General features: G+C 40.6%; 1 protein-coding gene across 1 annotated transcript in view; it reads right to left on the reverse strand.

The window, feature by feature from the left end:
- Positions 1-7,077: 7,077 nt before the first annotated feature.
- LOC124722537 overlaps positions 7,078-24,850 on the reverse strand; it is a 99,857-nt gene continuing 82,084 nt past the window's right edge. Inside the window, exons 8-9 of the mRNA XM_047247683.1 lie at positions 19,282-19,409; positions 7,078-7,298 (exon numbers count right to left, since the gene is read on the reverse strand). Of these exons, the coding sequence (XP_047103639.1) occupies positions 7,078-7,298; positions 19,282-19,409 (349 nt within the window). The remainder of the gene's footprint in view (positions 7,299-19,281; positions 19,410-24,850) is intronic.

Here is a 24,850-nt window from a genome sequence, read left to right on the forward strand (position 1 = left end):
GCAAGCCTCTGGCCTACACTTTCTGAGTGAGGTAACATACTAGTTAGCACATTAGACTCACATTCAGGAGAATGATGGTTCAAATTCCCATCTGGTCACACAGATTTAGGTTCACTGTGATTTCTCTAAACCACTCCAGGAAAATGCCAGGTCAGTTAGTTTGAAAAGACCATAGCCAATTTCCTGCTCCATTGTTTCATAGTCTGAGCTTGTGCTATGTCTCTAATGACTACATTGTCTTGATTCTTTCTTTCCATTTTCTGTGATGAGATGTGGATGTCCAACACCTTGTCACTTACTCATAGTTCCACTGTCCTTCAACAATTTTCCATACATGCTCACAACAGCAGCATGTGAACAGCCGACCAGTTTCACCATTCCCAGGTGTTGGGCCCTAGCAATCTTCCATTTGTCAAAAATCAAACAATGGAAAATCCAGGATGGAATGTAACAATATTATGAGAAGGAAAGTTGCTACTCTGTGACTCAGCATTTCTGCTGCATGGTGAGCAGCAACTTTCCTTCTCATAATATTGTTCCATTTGTCAAAGTCACTTATGCCTGTAGAGTGTGGATTACCCCCATTTGTGGCACATATCATGATTAGAAGGAATCCCCATTCACCTCTGCTACACTTATACACCTTCCTTACTGCTTCATGTGTTAACAGTGCCATCAAGTGGCATTTTAATAAAAATATTTAAGGAAGAGCTGAAAAAACGCTAACATCTAATTAATTCTCTAGTGCTGAAGAATACATAAATTATTAATGTTGACACAGGCCTGCCATGTCATTCAAGAATATGTGAGATGTATTTTGTACAAAGAATGTTTCTGTTGCTACTTCTGTGTTTTGATTGTTTCAGGCAACTGTGTATTCAGAAAACTGTTGAAGTGAGCTTAGTGAAGAGCAATAATAATTGTGAAACTGAAGTTAAGTGTGTGAAGTGGTGTGTGTGTGTGTGTGTGTGTGTGTGTGTGTGTGAGAGAGAGAGAGAGAGAGAGAGAGAGAGAGAGAGAGAGAGAGAGAGAGAGAGAGAGAGAGAGAGAGAGAGATATATATTCTACCTAGAAGTGATGAGATATGTGGAAAAATTAGAACAAAAAATTTTCATTCTTTGTGTATATGATTTTCATGAAATTTGTTTCCATGCGTGGTAACTTCAACTGCCAGTATTGACACCGGCCAACTTGTCAACCGCAGCAACTACAGACATGGTTTATCTGTTGCTTATGTTCATGATCTTTGGTTGCCAGTTCCTGCATGTCTCTTGAACTGTGCATATCATGCAAGTGTTCCTTGTATATGTATGGTTTATGTTCACAGCAATAAGGTATGGAATATTTCCCCAAGGTGTCTGTACATCATTCTATTTGAACCTAGCCATCTACATTCAGAGTACTGTATACCTCTTTAGAAGAGAATTGTTAATGTAATGGTACAAAATTATCAAAGGTTACTATAAATATATAATAATAATAATAATTATTATTATTATTATCATCATCATTATTAAATATTATCATATGAAATGCACAGCTCACCATAAGTTATGGGCCATTCATGGATTACACTACTCAAAATCAATACAAGAATATTGGTTTCTCTCAATGAATAGTTCAAAATTAATTGTATTTGTGATGCCAAAATCTTAACTTAATTTTTTTCATAAATGAAAACATTTCTCATGAGTCATTTCCTTCATTGTTCATTTCTCAATGAAAGATCATACCATTGAACTAATTAACAAGGCAAGAATAATTCCATTACAAATCAATATACAAAGAGATGTGGTAATAATTCGGTGCAGCTCAACAGCCTGGTGCAAATCTTTCGAGTGGACCCCACTTCGGTGACTTGTGTATCCCTGACCTAGCTCAATAATCCTGCTGGGAAAAAGGAACATACTGTTTAATGTACAATCCAAGCAACATGTTGTTTTTTGCAAATTGTCACATCATTGAGAAATGAAGGCTAGGGTAAAGGCAGACTGATGTATTCCATGGTCCACTGGTATTCGAACAAGTTTCGAAGCACATGCTTTACCATTAGACCACTAGGTTTAACAGAAGTGTAATGAACAAATGCCTTAATACTATTATTGACTCATAAACCTTTATCATTACCATTAGACCACCAAGCTCAACAGAAATCTAGTGAACAGATACTTCAATTCTTTTATTGACTCATAAAAGGTTTTGATCACTCATACACACAAGTATGGAGGCAAACAGAGAGCTATAGTAGAATGATGATTAAGAGGTCTCATACTCCGAGGAGCATAGGGAATGATGCAGGAGACCCGCACCCCCCGACTAGACAAGGTCCTAGTGGAGGTGGTTTGCCATTGCCTTCCTCCAACCATAATGGGGATGAATGATGATGATGACAACACAACACCCAGTCATCTTGAGGCAGGGAAAATCCCTGACCCCAACGGGAATCGAACCCAAAACCCTGTGCGCGGGAAGTGAGAACACTACCATAAGACCACGAGCTGCAGACTTATAGTAGAATAGAGGCAAAATAAATTGGTATAAAAAAAAAAGAACAAAGGGAGCAGAAATTACTGAAAGGCAGCCATGGCAAGGAAAAGAATAAACTGCTTTAGAATAAGTAGGTTACCTGTCTATGATAAGATCAGAAACTAATACTAATACCTATTCCTCTAGTTCCTCCTGTCTTGTCCTGTCTACATATTTCTGTTTCTCTTAGCCATATACACAGGCATGATAATCCTCTTCATTCCTTCCTGCCCCAAAGTTACTACTTGGGTATGATATATGTTTTTTCTTCATTTTTCCCAATTATTTTTTTCCATATGCTTACCTGATTTTTTTTCATATTGTGTCTAGGTTGTTTATTTCTTTATATCTCCCCACCCACATCATTAATAACTTAACTGCTTTTCTAGTCATCACCAGCTTACTCTCACACCTACAGTATTTATAACAGGTGGTGGTGTCTTATTACTTAAACCATTACATAACACAATTAAACCACATCATGAATCCTAAATATCTAAGCATAATGCTCACCACTCCTAACTAATGTAACACCATCAGGTGTTGTGCTGCAACAGGTAGTGGAACAGGAGTTGAAGATATGCAACAGGTCAGTCCCTAGAAACTCTCCAATTAACAAAATCCTTTCTCACCATGCAAGTACCAAGCTTAAAATCAAGGAAACCTGTATGATATCTCAACAGTCTCCATCAAACAACCTTTTGCAATTTAGAAGAGCACTGGAGAGCTAATTTGACACTGTCTGCTGCACAGTACCTAGAGAATCAGTTTTATCAAACTATACTTCCTACAGACAAGCAGCTGGAGCTGCATTAATAGCATCACAACCAGGCATGAAAGTGGTATAGCATCCCTTTATAGACAGGATATTAATAAAACTCATAGTATAGTTGTACTGCAATGAAGCAAACAGCAGAACAAACTATTAGTGAATGTGCAATAAGAAGAATACAAGGTGACTGGGATGACTTCATAATAACCACACCACAGGTTGTCATATGGTTACGTTACCTAGTTACCACTGATTTGGATTAAAGGAGACCACTCACAGCAAAAAATAAAAAATAAAAATTAAAAAATTGAATTTTCAATAGGGACACACACAAAGTGACGTGTGTAGATGGAGAGGGAGGTGGGAGGCATGGAGAGTGACTGGGAATGAGTTGCTGGTGGCTCAGAGAAGTCCGACAACATAACTTCCAGTCCCTACTTAAATCCATTGGCCCTTCCCAGAATACCTCTCCTGAGTCCATCACCCTTTTCACCTCAACAGCATCCCACACACCAATCTTTTCATGTGGCCCAAAATCCACAAACACAACAATCCTGAAACTTCCTGGCAGATTAAAACTGTGTGCCCGACCCAGACTCAAACTCGGGACCTTTGCCTTTCGCGGGCAAGTGCTCTACCAACTGAGCTACCGAAGCACGACTCATGCCCGGTACTCACAGCTTTACTTCTGCCAGTATCTCACCTCCTACCTTCCAAACCTTGGTAGAGCACTTGCCCGCGAAAGGCAAAGGTCCCGAGTTCGAGTCTCGGTCGGGCACACAGTTTTAATCTGCCAGGAAGTTTCATATCAGTGCACACTCTGCGGCAGAGTGAAAATCTCATTCTGGAAACATCCCTCAGGCTGTGGCTAAGCCATGTCTCTGCTGTATCCTTTCTTTCAGGAGTGCTAGTCCTGCAAGATTCGCGGGAGAGCTCCTGTACGGTTTGGAAGGTAGGAGACGAGATACTGGCAGAAGTAAAGCTGTGAGTACTGGGCGTGAGTCGTGCTTCAGTAGCTCAGATGGTAGAGCACTTGCCCACGAAAGGCAAAGGTCCCGAGTTCGAGTCTCGGTCGGGCACACAGTTTTAATCTGCCAGGAAGTTTCATATCAGCGCACACTCCGCTGCAGAGTGAAAATCTCATTCTGACAACTATCCTGTACACCCCATCATCCCACAGAGAGAATTTCCACTCTTGTTGAGCAACACCTCTAATCAATTGCTCAAAAACTAGCATTCCACATCAAAGATACTAACCCGTTCCTTCACCAACATTCCACCACCCCTTTACCTCTTGGATCTTTACTCATCACAGTTGATGTCATGTTCCTATACACCATCATCCCTCATGCCAGTGGACTTGCCACTACCAAACACTTCCTCTACCAACATCCTTCAGACTCCAAACCCACCACTTCATTCCTTATACAATTTGCTAACTGTATCCTGATCCATTACTACTTTTCCTGTGAAGGGGAGATATACAAACAAAGATTTGGCACCGTCTTAGGACACCCGCATGGCAACTTCCCATGCCAACCTATTTGTGAGCCATCTAGAAGTAAACTTTCTAACCTCCCAAAACTCTCAACCCCTAGTCCAGTTCAGGTTCATTGAAGACATCTTTGTGATCTGGACTCAAGGTCAAGACACCCTATCCATATTTATTCTCAACCTCAACACTTTCTCCCCAATCTGCTTCACCTGGTCCTTTACCCAGTGCACCACCTACTTGGATGTTGATCTCCACCTCTGTGAAGGCTCCATTTACACCTTTGCCCACAGCAAACCCACTATCCACCAACAGTACCTACTTTTTTGACAGCTGTAATCCCTTCCACACAAAAACATTCCTCTCATGCAGCCTAGCCACCTGTTGACAATGTATCTGCAGTGATAAGAACTGCCTTTCTCAGTGTGCTGAATGCCTCATGAAGGCCCTTACAGACAGGCAATAAATACCCCCCCAAAACCTAGTACAGAAACAGATCTCCCATTCCATACCCACACACATCCCCAGTCCTCTCATCACCTCCAAAAATCAGCTACAAATGAGTGTCCCCTTGTCATCTAATATCACTGTAGACTGGAACAACTGGACCATATCCTTTGCCAGGCCTTTGATTACCTCCCATCCTGCCACGCAATGAGACACATTGTACCCAAGATCCTCCCTACCCTTCCTAAAGTGATGTTACATCACCCATCCTACCTACATAACATCTTAGTCCATCGCCATGTGACTTCCAATCCCTTACCACAGGGATCATATCCCTGTGGCAGACCAAGGTCCAAGACCTGCTCAATTCACCCACCAAGAACTTCCTGCTCCAGTCCTGTCACAGGCTTATCCTACCTCATCAGAGGCTGGGCAGCCTTTGAATGCAGTCATGTCACATAACAACTCTGCGCAAACAATGCACAGCTTTTTATGTTGGTATGACTACCAATGAGCTGTCCACCAGGACGAATAGCTCCCATCAAACTGCTGCCAAGAACAAAGTTGAGCACTTGGTGCCACAACATGTAGCTGAGCACAATATGCACCTGAGCACAATATACTCAGTTTTAATGAATGCTTCACAACCTGGACCATCTGGATCCTTCTATCCACCACCAGCTTCTCTGAGCTACAGAAATGGGAGTTATCCTTACAACACATTCTCCACTCTTGTAATTGTCCTGACCTCAGTCACTGGTAATGCACTGTCCCCAAACACTCCAACCAACAGTTTACCTTCCTCCATCCTGTCACTCACTCCAAAGTCATGCCCCCAATCTGCCTTCACTGTGAACCACTCCCCACTGGCTTATGCAATTGTGTATTAAATGACAAGCCCGTATACCTGCCAACCCTCCCTCCCACATTCCTAGCCAGCAAACCAACTGCCTCCCTCCAAGCTCCCAGCCACTCATCCCCACTCCCTCTCCCTGCCTCTCAACTCCCTCTCCATCTACTCACGTCACTTGACACTATTCCTACCACAACCAGTCCATGTGCCAAAATATAGTACCATGAATGGGCATAGGCATGTGTATGTGTGTTTTTGTGTGCGTCTGAAGTTTCTGTCATTTCTGTGTGCTTATCCATAGCACTTCTGCCTTTGGTGAATAGTCTTCTTTAATTCAGAAGAATTTACATTCTACAAGAACATTCCTACAACACTGATGGGACTTTGATATTGATAATGCTTCTGAATGTTCATTTGTTATAATTTTCTACTAGTTTCTTAATATTTTTATTTCTTAATATTTCTGTTCTTTGTGTGCCACTTTTTTCATCTACTTCTATCACAATTGACTGATTTTTGTGTTCATCAACCTGTGCATCAAACATTTGTATACTAGTGTTGTGGGCAAACAACAGCTGAAAAGAGTAAATTACACCACTGACTTAATTGCCTGTTACAATATTGCAGTAACTTAAACAATGCAGTGTGTCAATTTGTCCATTCTGTGGATGTAATCAAGTTAAAAAATGTCAGCACATCATTTCTGATGGAATTTCATTTTATTCATCTTGTCATTTGCTCACTCCAAATACGTGTTCCATTTCCTACTGACTAAAGAGGGTAATACATTAACTAAAGCACTTCACTTCATGAAACTTCAGTTGCAAATGTGAGATTTCTGATATCCAATGCAAATGCTGCAATGATTACTCAATAATTGTAAATGGAAATTACATTGTTTATGGATCAAAAATTACTTTTTCATAACATAATATACAAATCAGTTCACTCACATCAAGATAACAATTGAATCTTTTGAAACATTATTTATGCCTTTTCAATGGATTTTGCCCATTCTGGATCACTGGAAGCTACCTCATCTGGACGACCCCCCATGTGACGGTACTGCCATTCAGCTGCACCCCAGCCTTTAACGCCATTCACTTTAAAATTTCCTAGGCATTCCACCACACGTGTTTCCCACTCCCAACCAATATAAAATTCAGATCTCTCAAAGATTTCTACTTGAACATGGTACCACATTCCTCCTGAAACATTAAACAAAACAAAAATATGTAAGTCACTTTAAAATCTTACTGATATCTTCTACCATTATTTACTAATCCTTCATATTATTTATCATCATAATACCTTTCATCTTACCCTGTGCTAGAAAATTTTGTACTTACAAATTTACCCTGTCTTGGAGTATCATGTTATAATGTGACAAGAACAGATTTCAAACAGAATTTTAAAATAAAAATTAAAAACTGTTATGACATTGAAATAAAATAAGAATATATTATTTGTCAAAAATAAAGGACTAACAAAAATGTCTTGTGACAGAAGATATGAACTGTTAAGGTCTTTGGCCCAGTCATTACTTTGATAGTAGCTCAAGGAAAGTAGGTGAGGAGGGGCAGTACAGATCAAAAAACTAGAAAGGAACTAAAAATAACACAAATAGGAGGAAGTCTTCTGTAATTCTGGCTCAAGAGATGAATCCTGTAGATGCTGAAAGTAAGAACAGACTGCAATGGTCAATATTGAAGTTATTAAGTGTTAACAGCAAGCTGCAGCCAATCATGTAGTAACAGACACAAATTAAGACAAGTTATAGCATATGAAAGTGAGTTTATGTGTAGTCTATAGGATACTGGGAACTGACAGATATCTCACTGAGACTGGGTGAATGAGGTACATCAATTAGAAAGACGATGTTATAAACATAAGTAACATGAATATCAGTCATTAATGAGACTCCTTAGTCTCATGTATCAAGAGAAATGCTCCCCTTCCTTTTAGGAATGGTAACATTGAGATGAATGAAGCTATATTACTTTTATGCACAAAGGTTTGATTGACCAATGGAAAGTGGTAAAAACTTTAATGAATTCAGTGGCATACCCATGATGTTTTCTATGTCAGAATATCATCAATTGCTGGAAAGGTTATTACTGCAGGAACAGATGTCAGTTATGGTAGTGATGTAAAATAATTGGATGGTGTACTTAATGCAAACCAATATTTAGGGAGTGTTATCAGACGTATGGACATCTTTATCAAGAGAACTAGAGTAGGACTTTAAAGCAGCCAAGTTAATTTTTTAACAAACAAAGAGTAAAGTTGTTGCATAGATTTTAGAGTTTCATGCACAATTGAGCCAAAAAAAATATACAGTTACTCCCAAAAACCTGTAACAACTGAAACATTATTAATGTTACAACACTACAAATCCCATCTCTATGGACATTTTAGCAATGACTTCAGAAATCTGCTATTTTGTCCAGAATATTTAAGGTTTTATCTTTTTTAGAAACAGATATAGACACTAGAGTGTTAGAAGAACATTATTTTTATATACATATACTCATTGATGTCGTTTGTCATTTCCAACATGTCTCTTTTTACACAAAATAGTGCAAAACATGATTATAATACCAAAAACAAAAACAATCTGTATAAGGACTATAAAAGCTTAACACTGGTACAAAAAGGAGTCAAATACATGGATATTCATATACTCAATAACTTACCAGAGCATATCAAAGGTCTTGTAAGTGATAAAGATCAATTTCAGAGTGAATGAAAGAACTTCCTGTTGGCCTACTCCTTCTACTTCATCGATGAATATCTTCACAAGGATTATAGCTCATAACTCTGTCTGCATTAGAATTGTACAATATCCATTTGACTCTTTCCACATCCCAGAGACTCCTCTCCAAGGGATCCATGGAAAATGATAAATGTAATGTAATGTATGTGTATATACAACTAACACATACTTTGCTACTTTAGCTGGGAGGTATAAACATCTAGTGGTATTTTAGTCTTTGGCTAGCCCTTTTGTACAGGAACTGTCAGTATATCTTTATAATACTGTACATACTTGTATGGGATGCATTTAATGACTGTCTTGAAGACTGCTATTTTCTTATGTTTGATTGGACCACTTCTGTAGTACACTGAATACTGAGGAAGGGTAATGCAACCTTTCTGAAGACTATTGTTTTCTTTTATTTGATTCAAACATTTTGTTGAACATCAGACATTGAAGAACAGTCAAATGATTTTTTATTGGCAAATTGTTATTGGCAAAGTGTGCTCTGATGAAATTAAAGGTCATCACCATATGTGAATCATTTGAGTTATATCTCAATTTAAAATAGCTAGCAGGACTAAACCCTGGTTTTGACTGACATTCCATTTCTCTTCCTCAAGGTTATATGAAGAGCTTCCCTGTGTTGCAGAAATTTGGTCACCACCTGCTAAAATCTAAAACCTGTTCCACAATTACTATGGGGTCTGTAATCACAGTTCTCTACTAAACTACTACTCTCAGGAAGGAACCTTGCAGAAATGAATGAAAATTTTGTTGGCTTCCTGAGACATGACCAACTGTGAGAAAGGTGTCCCTTTAGCATTGTATGATGAATCCACCACTGAAGAAACACTAACCACAATAAAACACTTATGCCAAGAAAATATGAAAAATATCCTATTAGAAATAAGTGATTCAATTGCTACTTTCAATACTATGCATCAGCAATTTCATTTGACTGCTAGTAGCTCATTAGTGTTATTTACTTTTAATCTATTACACAATTTTGTTACTGTCAGTGACTGTCTTATCATCTCACATTGAATGCTTCTCAGTTATTTTCATTAACTATTTACAGTGGAATAGACATGATGTGACTCTAACTTCTCCTGGAGTAAGGGACAGTGAAAGGGGTGATTGTTGGGGATATAAACCCTGAACCAGCTCTGAGGCATTCCATTCATCAGTGCACCAGATGATGGAAACACAGTGATTTACCCATTGGACACTGACATCTGGCTTTTCACGCATGAACTATTTCGCAGAATATATATGGTTATTGAAAAAACATGTGTGCCTTCAGCTGATTTTATTTCAGCCAAGCATTAGGATCTGGGGTTAATAGTTGTTAAGGGATATCTGGTAAATGGTTAAGCCAAACTTAGTTTCTTCTATTTTATAGTTCTGCACAGTTCCTTGAGAATCACATCATGAGTCACAATTCTGTGTGGCATTAGAAAGAGATGCTCAGTAAATACAGTGTGTGATTCAAAAGTTTCAAGACTTAACTAAGAACTAGAAATTTATTGGACATTTAACTACAGAGGACTAAAATTCTTCAGCATCAACACAGTGCTCCCAGCGCATCTTCCACTGTTCGTAGCCCTTCTGGAAGGCCTCGGGCATCATGCTGTCAAAGGCTCTCATCGAAGCCTGCTGGATGGTGTTGATCGAGTTGAATCACTTCCCTTTTAGTCCTGTCTTGATTCAGGGGAAGAGAAAAAAGTCACTTGGAGTCAAGCCAGGGCTGTAGGGCGGCTGTGGCAGTGTTGTCACATTTTAACCAAGTGAGCTTTCTTGGGCTTCAATCAGGAAGCAGTGTGTCATTATGAGCTTTGACACTTTGACTCAGGATCATACTTGTAGACCCAGGTCTCATCGCCAGTAACCACTTTCTCCAGAAGGTTCGGATCAACATTCAACAGTTGGAGCATTTCCTGGTGCTGTTTCTTCTGATCCACTGACAAAACATTTGGCACCAGTTTGGCACACATTTTTCACATCATCAAATTCTCCATCACAATCCTCCACACCATACTCTGACTGAGTCCTAGTTCATTGGCAATTAATCTAGTACCAAAATGACGGTCATTGTTTAAAAGTTCCCACACTCTCTCCACATTTTGATCTGTTTGGCTTGATGATGGCTTCCCAGAGCGGTCGTCATCTTCAACATTCCGATGGTCATCTTTGAAATGTTTGTCACACATGAAAACCATTACACAGGACATGGCTTCTTCCTTAAAGGCCTCCTGAATCATACCGAGAGTCTCCGTGGCAGTTTTGTTCAGTCGCACGCAAAACTTAATCGCATAATACTGCTCCAAGTGCCACTCCATATTCGCATCTCCCACTTTTTGACCAAGGTCGGTGACACACACTCACGCTGCAAGTGATGTGCACTCTCCAGGGTTCTGGATGCAACTGCCGCAGCATCAGTTTGTTCCCTGAAACCCCCCACTAGTTACCCCACCCGCGGAACTGGTCCATGCACACTCCCCTACTCAGAAATGAATCGGTCTTGAAACTTCTGAATCACACCTTGCATATGAATTAATTTTATAAATATACTGACATCCAGCAACTAATCTGCTTGGAGTGACACAGAAAGATTATGATAGAAATTCCTTACAAAAGAACAAATATTTATATCAGACACATAGTATTAGGAGAAAGAGTGGTGAAGATACAAGATGAGAAATCTGTAGGGGACCCATAAACCTCTCATTTTTAGAAATGAACTCTTAAAAAATCTGAGAGTTACATTGGTAAAAGATAAATGGGAATTCTGTAATTGATTCTTCAATAATTTTTTTTATTTTTTTATGTGTAGATAGTGAAAATTGTGTTAGACTAATTTCCAAAGTCTCACATAATGAACAGAAAAAATCTGTATCATTTCCAGAAAGCTTATTGACTATGTTGAAAATGAGTTTTTTCCTCCACAAGAGAAGACAGAAACAGAAATACACATAACTTAAGTAACTGGACTAGCACTGCCATTGAGACAGCAACAAACAAAGTCCATGGATGAATCTGGTCATTGGATTGTTGAATAGTAGAAATCCCAAGAAGGACCAGTCCCAAGCAGAGTCAAAGTCCAGATGAGGGTAATCCCAGTGGTGTGATATTGAGGTAACATCAATAGCATAGTCCAGGATGAGACTGGTGGAGTGTGGTGCCATGTGCACTTATAAATCCCTAGTGACAAACGAATATTCCTGCTGTCAGTGAGTCTGTGGTGGTGTGGCACAAAGTGATCTGAGTGGCATCAGCGTTTAGCTATTCTGTGAGGGTAGGCCATTTGGTGTTGCTAAGATACCCTGGAGACAGCTACGTGCACAGGCCATGCCTGCAGTATCCAGCTTGGCAGTGCAATGCATGAGCTGGAAACTGCTGGCTGTGGACTGCATGCCATGTGACCTGTGGCTGCATGGTGGCAGGTGCCATCATGGTGTTCCCATTGATGATACCACATATTTATTTTAGGTTTTACCATTTTTGGTTATTCTCTTTAGCTGTTTAAAAGGTATCTCTCAAAATTAGTGAGACTGGTTCTAATAAATATTTTTAATTCAAGACAGAGTATTTAAAGACACTCAATATTCTTTAATCATTACTGATAGTTATTAAATCATGGCTAGTGGTTATGTCACATGTTACATTCACCTGAAGGCATTGAAATAGGATCGATTTCAAAGTCTTTCTCATGCAAACCTGTGCATTTTAAATAACTGTAAAATTGTGTGCCTTCATGCTGAATTTGAGATGGAGAAACAAAAAGAAGTCAGTGATACCTCCATATTTCAGAGAGTATGGGCTGGCTTTGCCATTGTAAACCAGAGGCTCTTCCTACTAGTGTTGTATAGTTGGGCACTTCGTTGAGGTGAAAAGGTTGCCAGTCATCCAGTGGACACACATCCCCCTTCTAAGCACTTGCAAGTGATATTGACCTTGTAATTAAAATCCATAAATATAGAATTATACACCTTTATATATAGTTACATACATTGAGCACAAAAATGACAGTAGTTATTGTTGTTGTATTGCATCTGGATGACTTGTTTAAGCCTTTCTTACCTTGAGGCAGTAAGTTAAGCAACTGAGAGATCATAATCACAATATATCATAGCTTGTTGCTTATTCTCTCTCCTTTTTTTTTTTTTTTTTTTTTTTTTTTTTTTTTTTTTTTTTTTTTTTTTTTTTTTTTTTTTTTTTTTTTTTCCCCCCCCCTTGGTGACTGTCCAACAAGAGGAAACTGTATCGTTCCACAAAATTCTTAGGGTTCAGTCAATGCAGTTCACGCAGCTGCTGGACAAGGTGACATTGGCATCTGAGGACCAACAGCTTCTGTAGCAAGCTCATCTTCAACACATCACCCAAACTGATGACAATGGCAGCAGATACCAGTTGGCTCCAGCGCCCTGCACGTTTGATGCTGCTGCAGATGAGTAAATTGCAGCTATTTCAACACTTCGCCACTTACAACATTTTTGGTGTGTTCAGTGATCATATTTTCTTTCTTGGGCTGGTGTAGATATCTTACACATTTGTACCAAGCTTTTTCCCCTTATTTAGCATGAATCAGTTCGTTTCCTGGAAGTCATTGTGGCCCTTGTCAAATTAGCTACCACTGCCCAATCTAAGTTGTTCCGAATGGAGTGCCAAGCTACCCAGTCCTATAGCCAGTGGCTATCATATGTCATTGTGGTAAGTTGTACAGGGCACCATTTTGAAGGATGCTATAGTTCAAAATGTTATTGATTCCAGACTTTGGGTGGAAGCCTTCAAATTATCAGACCCTATGCTTGAGGATGTCATTCGTATAATCGAAGTGTGGGAATTGTTTGACACCACAGAGCTAGAAATGTTGCCACCTGTAGTGGCTGCTGTTGATATATGTCAGTTTTCTCCACAAGTAGCTATAGTCCTACCAGCCACCATAAAGAGACTGCAGCATGCCTGCAGCAGCTACATAATGGCAGCAAATTGCAATCCTGCCCTCAGTGCCAAATCTCTCATAATAGGGACACATCTCATTTCTGCTGAACTAAATGTTTGTTTTGCAAAAAGATTGGTCACATTCAAGACATTTGCTGAAAGAAATTATGGGACCGGTGTGTTAACATGGCCACCCATTATTCTGATGCAGTGGATGTCTACCGGGTCAAAGTTGATGATGCCATGTTTCTGGACCATTTGGTTTCTGATGAGTCTTTAACAGTTCAAACCTGCTACAGCATTTCTACTAGTTGTGAATCATTCCAGGCTGTTGATTGTACCTAGCATCCTTCTGTTCTTGTACATGAACCAAAGAAACCTTTCATGCACCTGCATGTTGAGAACTGGGATGTCCAATTCCAGCTGGGTACTGGGGCTTCCGCTACAATAACCAATAGTTCCATGTTCAAAAAGCTCGGTTTCCCACTACTTGAAGTTCTTCCTCAGGTTCTTACATGTACAATGGGGATCACACATTGCAGTCCTCAGCACATGTCTTCTTTAGATGGTGTACAGATCTACCATCAAAGCAATTCCAGTGATGGCACTTCACTCTTACGACAGTTCTGACATTTTTGGCTCCAATGGCTTTGACCCCTTTGGCCTCCAGATCTCAGGTGATATGGCAATGATCAATTCCCATGTTCCTCATGGCAGCATAACAAAGCTCTGTGACAAATGCCATCAGCTTTTGAGGACTCTCAGGGCAAAGTGAAAGAATTTTCCTCCCACATTACCTTGAAAGATACCACACAGATGGTCCTCAAGCAAATTTGGAGAAGGATACAGCAGAGTTGGGATGGCTGCACAGCCTGAGGGTTTTCATGTCCATCTCTGCCAGCCACTGGTCATCGCCCCTTGTCATTGTCAGAAAACTCAATCCTCAATTCTGCAGATTTTAAGTCCACTGTCAATGCAGTCTGTTGTGTGATTCATATCCACTGCCTTCAATATCAGCATCAGTTTCTGCTCCAGCCAGCCTCCAATGGTTATTAGAGCAACTGATGTCAAAGGTCTCCTCCTGCTCCAACCAACGGGATGACACTGTCATCTCTAGCAGTACTCCAGGTGCGCACCTCCACAAACTGGAATGCCTCTTCCAACCGCTCATCAAAGTGGGACTACAGTACAATCAGGAGAAATGCATTTCTATTTGTGCTCAAATAGAATACCTTGATCATGCCATTGACTCTCATGGAGTTTGCTCTACTGCCAAACACTTGCAGGCTATTTGGTAGTTCCCTTCCCCAAAGAATCTCACCAAGTTCCAAGCTGCCCTTGGGAAAATCATGTATTATCTTCAGTTTTGTACCTAATGTTGCTCAGATCATTGCACCCTTACATGCTCTCAGACAGAAAAATGTTCCCTTCATCTGGTCATTTCAGCAGGAAATCGCTTTTTGCCCAATTGCTTTCACATTGAAATTGCTTAACAAAGCTTGAGTGATTACAGTCAACTAGAGAAGCAGACAACAGCAATTGTCTATGGCATTTCCAAGTTTCAACAGTATCTTTACAGAGAGAAATTCACCCTGATAAAGGATCACAATCCTCTCATCAGTTTATTCCACCCAGCCAAACCTCTACCCACTCAGACAACACAAAAACTCCAACACTGATCACTTACCCTGGCCAATGAAAACTGCAAGTTTCTATATTGCCCCATGACACACCACACTAGTGCAGGTCCTTTACCATATCTTTCTGTCATATTAAATGGGGAATTTGACTCTTCCAAGGAAGCTTGCTTTGATATTAACCAGATCGATGAAATCACAGTGGCTACTTTTCTGACTGACTACGATCAAATTGCCATGGCCACAGGGTAAGATGATGCCCTCCTGCTTCTTCACCAGTTTATTTGGTCAGGCTGGCCCATGGATAGGATGCTGCTGCCCACTGAGACTCTCCAGCATTGGTTTTCCCAGCAGGATGCCTTTTCAGTCCAGAATTCAGTTGTGTGTTAGCACCCGACCCTGTTCACTTGGTGTGTATGATTCCTGCATAACTGCAGCAGCAGGTGTTAGAATTACTTCATAAAGGACATTGAGACATTGCCCATATGGAGCAGTTGGCCAAGCAGCACTCCTTGTGCCTTGGGATGGATAAGAACATTGACACATGATCACACATTGCAAGGAATGTACAGAGAATCTGCCTGATCCAAATGAATAGTTGTTTGACTGGCCTTAAGTGGACACCCCCTAGCAGTGATGTCACATCAGTTTTGCAGGGCCACTTGGGGGTTTATAATGGCTTATTGCAGTGGACACTTTTTCCAAATATTCTTTTGTGGTCTCTATGAATTCCACAATGTCATCCAGCATGATTCTGCCAAGAAGGATTATCAACCACCACTGTATCAGATATAGCCCACACCTAGCTTCAGCAGAATTCACATCTTTCTGTAACGCCAACGCATCACCCACATTAGATCAGCTCCCTTCTCACCCCACTCTTAAGTGGAATGATTCATGCATACCTTCAAGGCACAGATGTTAAAATTAAGGCAGTTCCACTCCAAAGAAAATGGTCTGCTGCTGTTCTTGTTGATACAAGAGTTGATCCAGAAGTAAGGTTTCCTTCATTTTTACAAAGAGACAACATTGTTTATTCTCACAGAAATTTATATTGTTGAGGAAAGAAGAAACTTAGCTCTATTTTTCTACATAATCACTATCTTTTTCTGTGCATTTTTATAGATGGTGTTCCAGTTTCTGTATCCCCATATTAGAGAACTCCAGTGCCAATCTGCTGAGGAAGTATTTCACCTCTTCTTTGACATCATCATTACCCCAGAAGCATTTGCCACCCAAATGTTCCTTTAACTTGGGAACAAGAGATAATCACTACACATGAGGTCCAGACTGTAAGGTGTGTGGGGCATGGCAATCCAACCAAAGTTTGTCAGAAGTTCCTGGCTTTGGCAGCATACATAAGGTTGGGCATTATCATGAAGCAACGTTACACCTGCTATCAGTTGTCCTCTCTGGCAGTTCTGGGTAGCTCACCAGAAGTTTTGTAATGTTTCAAAATAACTGCCTGATTTTATTACTGTCCAAGGTTCCATGAAATTGAGCAGCAGTATGCCCTTATGATCCCAAAACACAGTGGCCATGACTTTGCCAGCAGAAGGAATTTGTTTGAACTTCTCTGCAATTGGCAATGCCATTGTTTTGATTTTTCTTTTGTTTCAGGAGTGAAATGAAACATTCATGCTTTGTCTCCCTTAGGAATGGAGTCCAACAATCCTTCCTTATATTCTTGACACTTCTGAAGAAAGGGCTATCATAGGAAGGCATTTCTCCTTGTGTTCTGCTGTAAGCAATGTGGTACTCATCAGACACAACACTTGTCATACACCAATTTTTCTGTCAAAGCTTTTTCAATTGTACTGTAAGAACTCCCAGTAATCTGAGCAAAAAGTTCTCCAACAGTGTTCCTTCTGTTTTGAAGCACTTCACATTGGACCATCTCAATAACCGCAAATGAAACAGAAGGTCTTCCACTCCATTCTTCATCACTGACCTCCTTCTGACCAGTACTAAACTCCCTGCACCATTTTGAACAGACATCCACTTATCGCCATACACTTGTATCTACTGACTATGAATATCCATGAGTGGAGACCCTTTCACATGTGGAAACCGAACTACAGAATGAATCTCACACTTGGCAGTATCAACAATGGTCACCTCCATTGTGGATTGCTGTTGAGCCAATACTGTGCAGTGCAGCAAAGTGCGGCCAGGCAGAATCGAGTGTGGGAGAACAGCTGCACACAGTGGTATTGATGGATTTCACCTTGCACCTTCCCATGTGGCTGGAGATCATTGGGAACCTTACTTCTGAATCAACCCTCATATACTGTATAATAAATAGGGAAATAAATTGCCTGCTAAACTTCTGCATGACAGGTCTCACAAGACTACACTGCATCTCTCCCATCCTCCATGTTGCAATCCTCCATCTCCCACAAAATTCCCAGCCAATGCTAAAGTGTATTTCAGAGTCTTTAATGATGGTCATTCATGGGTACCTGGGATTATGGTAAAACGTATGGGCAGAGCAACCTAAGATATCTGGGACGGGTCAGACCACTATTGTCACAGGCACCAGAATCAGCTGAGTTCTCACACTGTTCCTGGTCCTGCTCTAGATCTTTCTGTTCCAGAGCATGTTCGTGCAGATGGTTTCTTCCCCAGCAGTTATCCATGGCTGGTTCTGTACCAGCTGCCTGGCACTGCCATCAGGGTTCCTGCATCATGACTGCCATTGTAGTGATCACAGCCATTGCAGCCTGTGTCACTGGGTCAGCTCTTGCCTGGACCTCCCCACTGCTCCCATCATCCAGGGCGGAGGGAGGAGAGTTTTATCATCAATGCGCAACATCACTCACCTGGATAGTGTAGGCATGGCCCCTGCACAGAGCTGCCTCCATGGTATCTTAGCAACACTGGCTGCTGTGCCCTTACGTATAGCTACACACTGATACCACTCCAATTATGCTGTACCACACCACTGCAGACTCACCAATGGTGGGCATACACATATTCCATCAGAACTTTATATGCATGCATGGCACCACACTCCACTCGTCTCATCCTGGACTACACTATTGCTGTTACATCAATGCCACACCACTCAGATCAGCCTCATATGGACTTCAACTCTGCTTGGAATTTGGCTTTCTACTATTCAGCAGTCTGACTGCTGGATTCATCCATGGACTTCTCTAATTGGCAGGATTAGCCCATTTATTGAAGTTATATATATTTATGTTTCTGTCTTTTCTTGTGGAGGAATAAACTGTGTTGCTTACTTACATCTTCCGTTATTTGTTGTACCTCCATTCAGAGAAATGACAATGTACTCATTAAGACCATATTGGTTGTCCTTTTCTGTATGTTTGTGATTAATGTTCTGCATAATAAATAGCACTCTAAATGAACTGTAATTCCTAGCTAAAAAAATTATTTCGGTAATAATAAAGTCAGCACTACATAAATTGAAGAATTCCAATTTATTATAAAATGGATACACTTTCATTTCAGTCCTATTAAGACCATTGTGTGTTAACAGAAACAAGTTCACCAAAACTTGTTGTAAGCAATAGAAAATTTGATACAAGCTTTTTGCTCATATCTTATAAGATGAGAAAAGTTTCAAATGTGAACAATACAGTTTTGTTATTTTGTAAATGTCTAGTGTTTCTTTTAGTATTTAAGTAAGCAATAGTGAGTACATCCAAATAAATTTTAATTCTGGAATGAGATTTTCACTCTGCAGTGGAATGTGTGCTGATATGAAACTTCCTGGCAGATTAAAAGTGTGTGCCAGACTTAGTTTTAATCAGCCAGGAAATTTCAAATTTTACTACTGTTTTCCTCACAGAGCACTCTGTAAAATAGAGAACTATAAATTCCTACCTGCTTCAAAAGAAAAACCATAATGGGTTGGAGGTGTACCACCTTCCCCATGTTGGTACAGTTTAAGGTTACAGCCATTTAATGGTATTGGTTCTCCACTTTCTTGATACACATAACCAATTTCCAATCTGAAATACCACAAACATTTGTTTCTAAAAACAAATTTGACTTTATGAATGCTATATAATATTGTAACCTATATTTACTTATGACTATGAAGCTCTCATTGTCTCCAGCACATGTAGTGTTCATGCAAAATAACATTGCCTCTGTGAAGAAATGCATTCTTATGCTGAGAGCTGGGCAAATCCACCCCTTCGCTGTCTCAGTTGATTATCACCTGCTGATCTGTGCACTTCAAGCATTCTCTCAGCTATCTCTTTACTATATATGATGGCACTGCAGTCATTGTGCGCTACAGGTGGAGGAAAAGTTCTGCACAATGAGGTACATGTCATTAAATTTATGTTGGAAGAGGCAAGCAAGGAAGCAAAATTCTCATTAAAAAGTTTCCTTAAGAGTGCTTCAGGAACCACTAGCTATTTATTCCAGACAATAAAGAAAGAGAGGGAAGACACAGCAACAAGTACGTCTCATGTCTTCACTACTTTAGGAAAGATGTGGAAAAAGGAGGAGAAAAGTTTATGTAGAGGTAATATTGATGAACACGTTCTCATGGGACCAACACATAATTTCCATGTGACATATGTTATCTGGTTTACATTGTCAGTATAGTAGTAAGAAATGTTGTCTGCCACACAACAATTTTTAAAACCTTTTTCTTTTGTTTTACAAGATTTACTGTTGCTAGCACATAGTTCAACTAGTTTTGATTTGGTTGGGACTTTTTTATGAAACTATCTCTTTTTTAGTACTTTAGTGAGAAGTTATTAATTTTGAACATTTATGTGATTCTTCAGTTTCCCCCGGCACATTTTTTGCTTGAATAGTCCACGGGTATACTGCCGGTTCATAGTGTCCAACGGGCACAATATTTCGGCGATCAGATATGTCACCATCGTCAGGTGCACTGATGAACTGAGCTCCTGAGGGTGGGCGGCTGATTTAAATGCCCTCCCCCCGTGGGCCGCTCTCTCAGCCGTCCGCGCCAGTGAGCTGGCGGTCGCGAAGATGCGGATGTCGGAATCTGTCATAGCGTCAATGTGCTTGCTACGTCCCTGGTCGCCAGTTCGTACTTCTTGCTGAGAGTCTTCTTAATTTTATTCAATGCCGGGTCCCAAGCCTTGCTGAGATTGTAGCCACAATCTCGGTTGATAATATCTTTCCTGGTGCAAATTTTGATAGCCTTCCTTATAACGCTGTCCCAATATTTAGAGGTCTGAGCTAGGATCTTGGTACGCTCATAATCCATCTTGTATTTTCTGTTTAATGGGGAATACTATAAACAAATGGAGTGAGTCACAATGGGCAGCCCACTCTCGCCAGTGGTCGCAAATTTGTACATGGAGTACTTCGAGGAGGAAGCCTTGGCGTCATCCAACTGGAAACCTACTTGTTTCTTCCGTTATGTCTATGACAAGTTCGTCATCTGGCCCCATGGTAGGGACAAGCTCCTGGATTTCCTTACACACCTGAACTCCATACATCCAAACATCAAATTTACTGTGGAGACCGAAGTGGAAGGAAGATTACCATTCCTGGACATCATGGTCAAGAGAAGAGCTGATGGTACCCTGAGCCATGGTGTGTACAGGAAGAAAATGCACAGTGACGTGTACCTGCATGCAGACAGCTGCCACCACACTTCTCAGAGGAATGGAGTACTAAAAACACTAGTACACAGGGCGTGCAGCATCCCAGACGCAGAGAATCTGCCACAGGAATTGGAACACCTCAAAACCGTGTTCCAAAAAAACAGGTACTCAGAATGGCAGATTAGATGCGCGCTCTGTCCTACCACCACAGCACAACCTCTGGAGATGGATGAAGTCACGGCAGAAGAGGTAGCCACTGCCTTTATTCCGTACAATTGCACACTATTGGGGAAAAATCGGACGTATATTAAAGAAACACCGAGTTAAAACCATCTTTTGCCCACCCAATAAAACACAGGCATTACTGGGAAGTGTGAAAGATGACCCCGTTTGAGGAAGGCTGGCATATACCAAATTCCCTGTGAGTGTGGGAAGACTTATATCGGACAGACAGTGCGCACCATCGAAGATTGTTGCCAAGAACATCAAAGGCACACTCGACTGAAATATCCAAATAAGTCAGCGGTAGTAGAGCACTGTTTGTCCGAGAAACATGAGATGGATTATGGGCGTACCAAGATCCTAGCTCAGACCTCTAAATATTGGGACAGCGTTATAAGGAAGGCTATCGAAATTCGCACCAGGGAAGATCTTATCAACCAAGATTGTGGCTACAATCTCAGCAAGCCCTGGGACCCGGCATTGAATAAAATTAAGAAGACTCTCAGCAAGAAGTACGAACTGGTGACCAGGGTGGACATAGCAATCACATCGACGCTACGACAGATTCCGACGCCCGCGTCTTTGCAACTGCCGGTGCACGGGCGCGCACGGTGGAGAGAGCGGCCCGCAGGGGGAGGGGATTTAAATCAGCCGCCCACCCTCAGGAGCTCAGTTTGTCAGCGCACTTGATGATGGCGACATGTCTGAATGCCGAAATATTGTGCCCGTTGGACACTATGAACCGGCAGTATACCCGTGGACTGTTCTTGAACATTTATATTTGTCAAATTATCAGCCACACTGACATAACATGCTAATACAATCATCTGCACACTCACTAGCCATAGTGTACAAGTTTTGTGAGATATTTGTATGGGCGCATTCCTCTAGAGTCAACGTGCTCCTACCCTAATGCACGGAGGTCGTTCGAGATTGAGGCCCCACCACTACCATTGTCACCTACCCTACTGTGCCATTTGCACAGGTTCAGACTAAGATATTTTGTGCACTCTCTAACTGTGTGTAGACTTTATACAACTGTACTGCAAGTGAGACAGAAATTAATGTAAATTACTTAACTTCTTATCTCTTCTCTGACAACATAAGTTTTAGGTTTCATATGCAGTTTGGTAATTCATTACAGTTGTTCCATTTCTCATACATTATTTTACTCAGTTTCATTGAAGGTGACTCTGTTGTCTTTTCTTTTCTTTGCTTATCTTTTCCCTTCTTTTTTCTGTTTCATTATAGAAAATCTAAATTTTTCCTCAAATTGGTCTATGTACGAGATATGTTCTGTGGTTATCCAGTGGATTTTACTTTATTTGGAGTGATATTTTATGTATTATTGTTTTGAACTTCCAATGTTATCTGTCAGTACTTTTATACAAACCACTTTACATTATTTAATTTTGAGATAATAGTTCATTGACTTTAATCAGGAAGGTATTTGATTAAAAATGCTGTTTCCAGGCACAGATACAGTTTCTGACTGCCTGGACCATAATTTGTGAAGATTTGAAAACTGATTTTTCTGTTGTTGACCTGTTGTATGTTGATGCACTAGATGAAAAACACTCAGAAATGTACCAGAATTACCTGAAACATATGAAATATTTTCCCTCAGATGTTGCTTTCTTCCAGAAAAGACTGGTATGCAAACCATCCACCCACTTGAATGTGAGTGGCATTTAAGTGATAGAACCTGATGCCATGTATAGATGAAACAGTGGGATACCACGTACATTTCCCTTGAATACAAGTTTAAGGAGCTGTTTGTAATTGAGAATGATGTTGAGTCAATGTGATACACTTCTCCTACTGGAAAATCTTGACCCCATGCGAAGCTAACCCTGCATTTTTTGTGGATACTCAGTGATGATAACTTTTTGCTATCCTATTTGAAATGTGATCAACTGACTACATTTATTTTTTGATAATTTTATTTTTGTGTTTTAGGACAAAAAACTATGGTGGCACACATCATTGTGACACCTTTGCTGTTTTTATTTCATGTTTTCTTTTATTTATTTAAGAAATATTCATTACCAAAATAATAGTTTACTTACCACAACATGAAAACAATCCTTGAAACTTTATCACGCAATACAGGTATGAACCGATACAAGTCACACTAATGTATATTGCAGAAGCGGAGCAACATGTTCTGACAACAGTAGTGACCCCATGACAAACAGCAACTGATTGTTGCAGCAGTTTTCATGCATCTGGTACAGTTCTCCACCACCAGATGTCAGGCATAGACAGAGATGGTAAAACGTATTCCCAAAAGCATTGGGATACCCCTAAGTTGGTGGTAGGTATGCTTCCCAAGCTCCAAAAATGACAGATTAATTTTGTGGTAAGTATACTTTCCAAGCCTCTTTCAGAAACTATGTTGGTGGTAACCATACTTCCCAATAACTATTAAAACATCATTGTTTGGTGGGCTATATACTTCCCAAAGTTGAAAGCAATTTTTCACAACAAACAGAAATTATAGCTGGTGCAACAGACTACCACTAGACACCAGAAGCATACAGAAATGGTAACACATATTCCCTTAAACACTGTAAAGAAATGCGTTTAGTGGGAAGTATACCCCCACAGCCCATGAAAGGGTTAAAGCAGATCCAGGAAGAGTGTGGTCAGTTAATCAAACATACAGTGAATAATAGCACTCTGGAAGCAAATACTGGCAAAATATCAGAAGGAGAGCCACAAAGTGTATGCACAGAGCATTCATTCTGCCTGTTTAAATGATCATCCCAGCAGCAAACTAAGAGCAAAGGGTATGACCAGTGATGACCCATATTGAAACAAATCATGCCGTTAACCTGGATTCCCAGGTCTTACTCAGTACCTTTCAATGACTGGTAAATAAGGCTATAACAACTTTACGTGCTCATGCTGTTAAAATGTAGTTCAGTGGCTGTGGAATTGTTCCTCTATATAATCATGGAACTCTGGTTTTGAGGCAAATGGAAGGTTCATTTGATTCTGTAACAAACTGGTTTGCAACTGCTTAGACTTTCAGCACAGGCCTGAAAGGTGTGATGATGATGAGGTCCCATACTCCAAGGGGCGTAGGGAATGATGCGGGAGACCCGCACCACTGACTAGGCAGGATCATAGCAGAGATGGTTTGCCATTGTGAAAGGTGTAGGGGTCCCTTAAATGACTCGGGAATGCATTACACACACACACACACACACACACACACACACACACACACACACACACACACACTAAATGCAGTCTCCCATCCTTCATCAAAGACACCAACCACTTCCTTGAACACCTGGAATCCTTACCCAGGGGTTACCCCCAGAAACCATCCTTGTAACCATTGATGCCACTTCCTTATACACAAATATTCCGCACGTCCAGGGCCTCGCTGCGATGGAACACTTCCTTTCACGCTGATCACCTGCCACCCTACCTAAAATCTCTTTCCTCATTACCTTAGCCAGCTTCATCCTGACCCACAACTTCTGCACTTTCGAAGGCCAGACATACCAACAATTAAAGGGAACAGCCATGGGTACCAGGATGGCCCCCTCGTACGCCAACCTATTTATGGGTCACTTAGAGGAAGCCTTCTTGGTTACCCAGGCCTGCCAACCCAAAGT

Source organism: Schistocerca piceifrons, chromosome X (genome assembly GCF_021461385.2).
Source record: "Schistocerca piceifrons isolate TAMUIC-IGC-003096 chromosome X, iqSchPice1.1, whole genome shotgun sequence".
Classification (NCBI taxonomy): Eukaryota; Metazoa; Arthropoda; class Insecta; order Orthoptera; family Acrididae; genus Schistocerca; species Schistocerca piceifrons.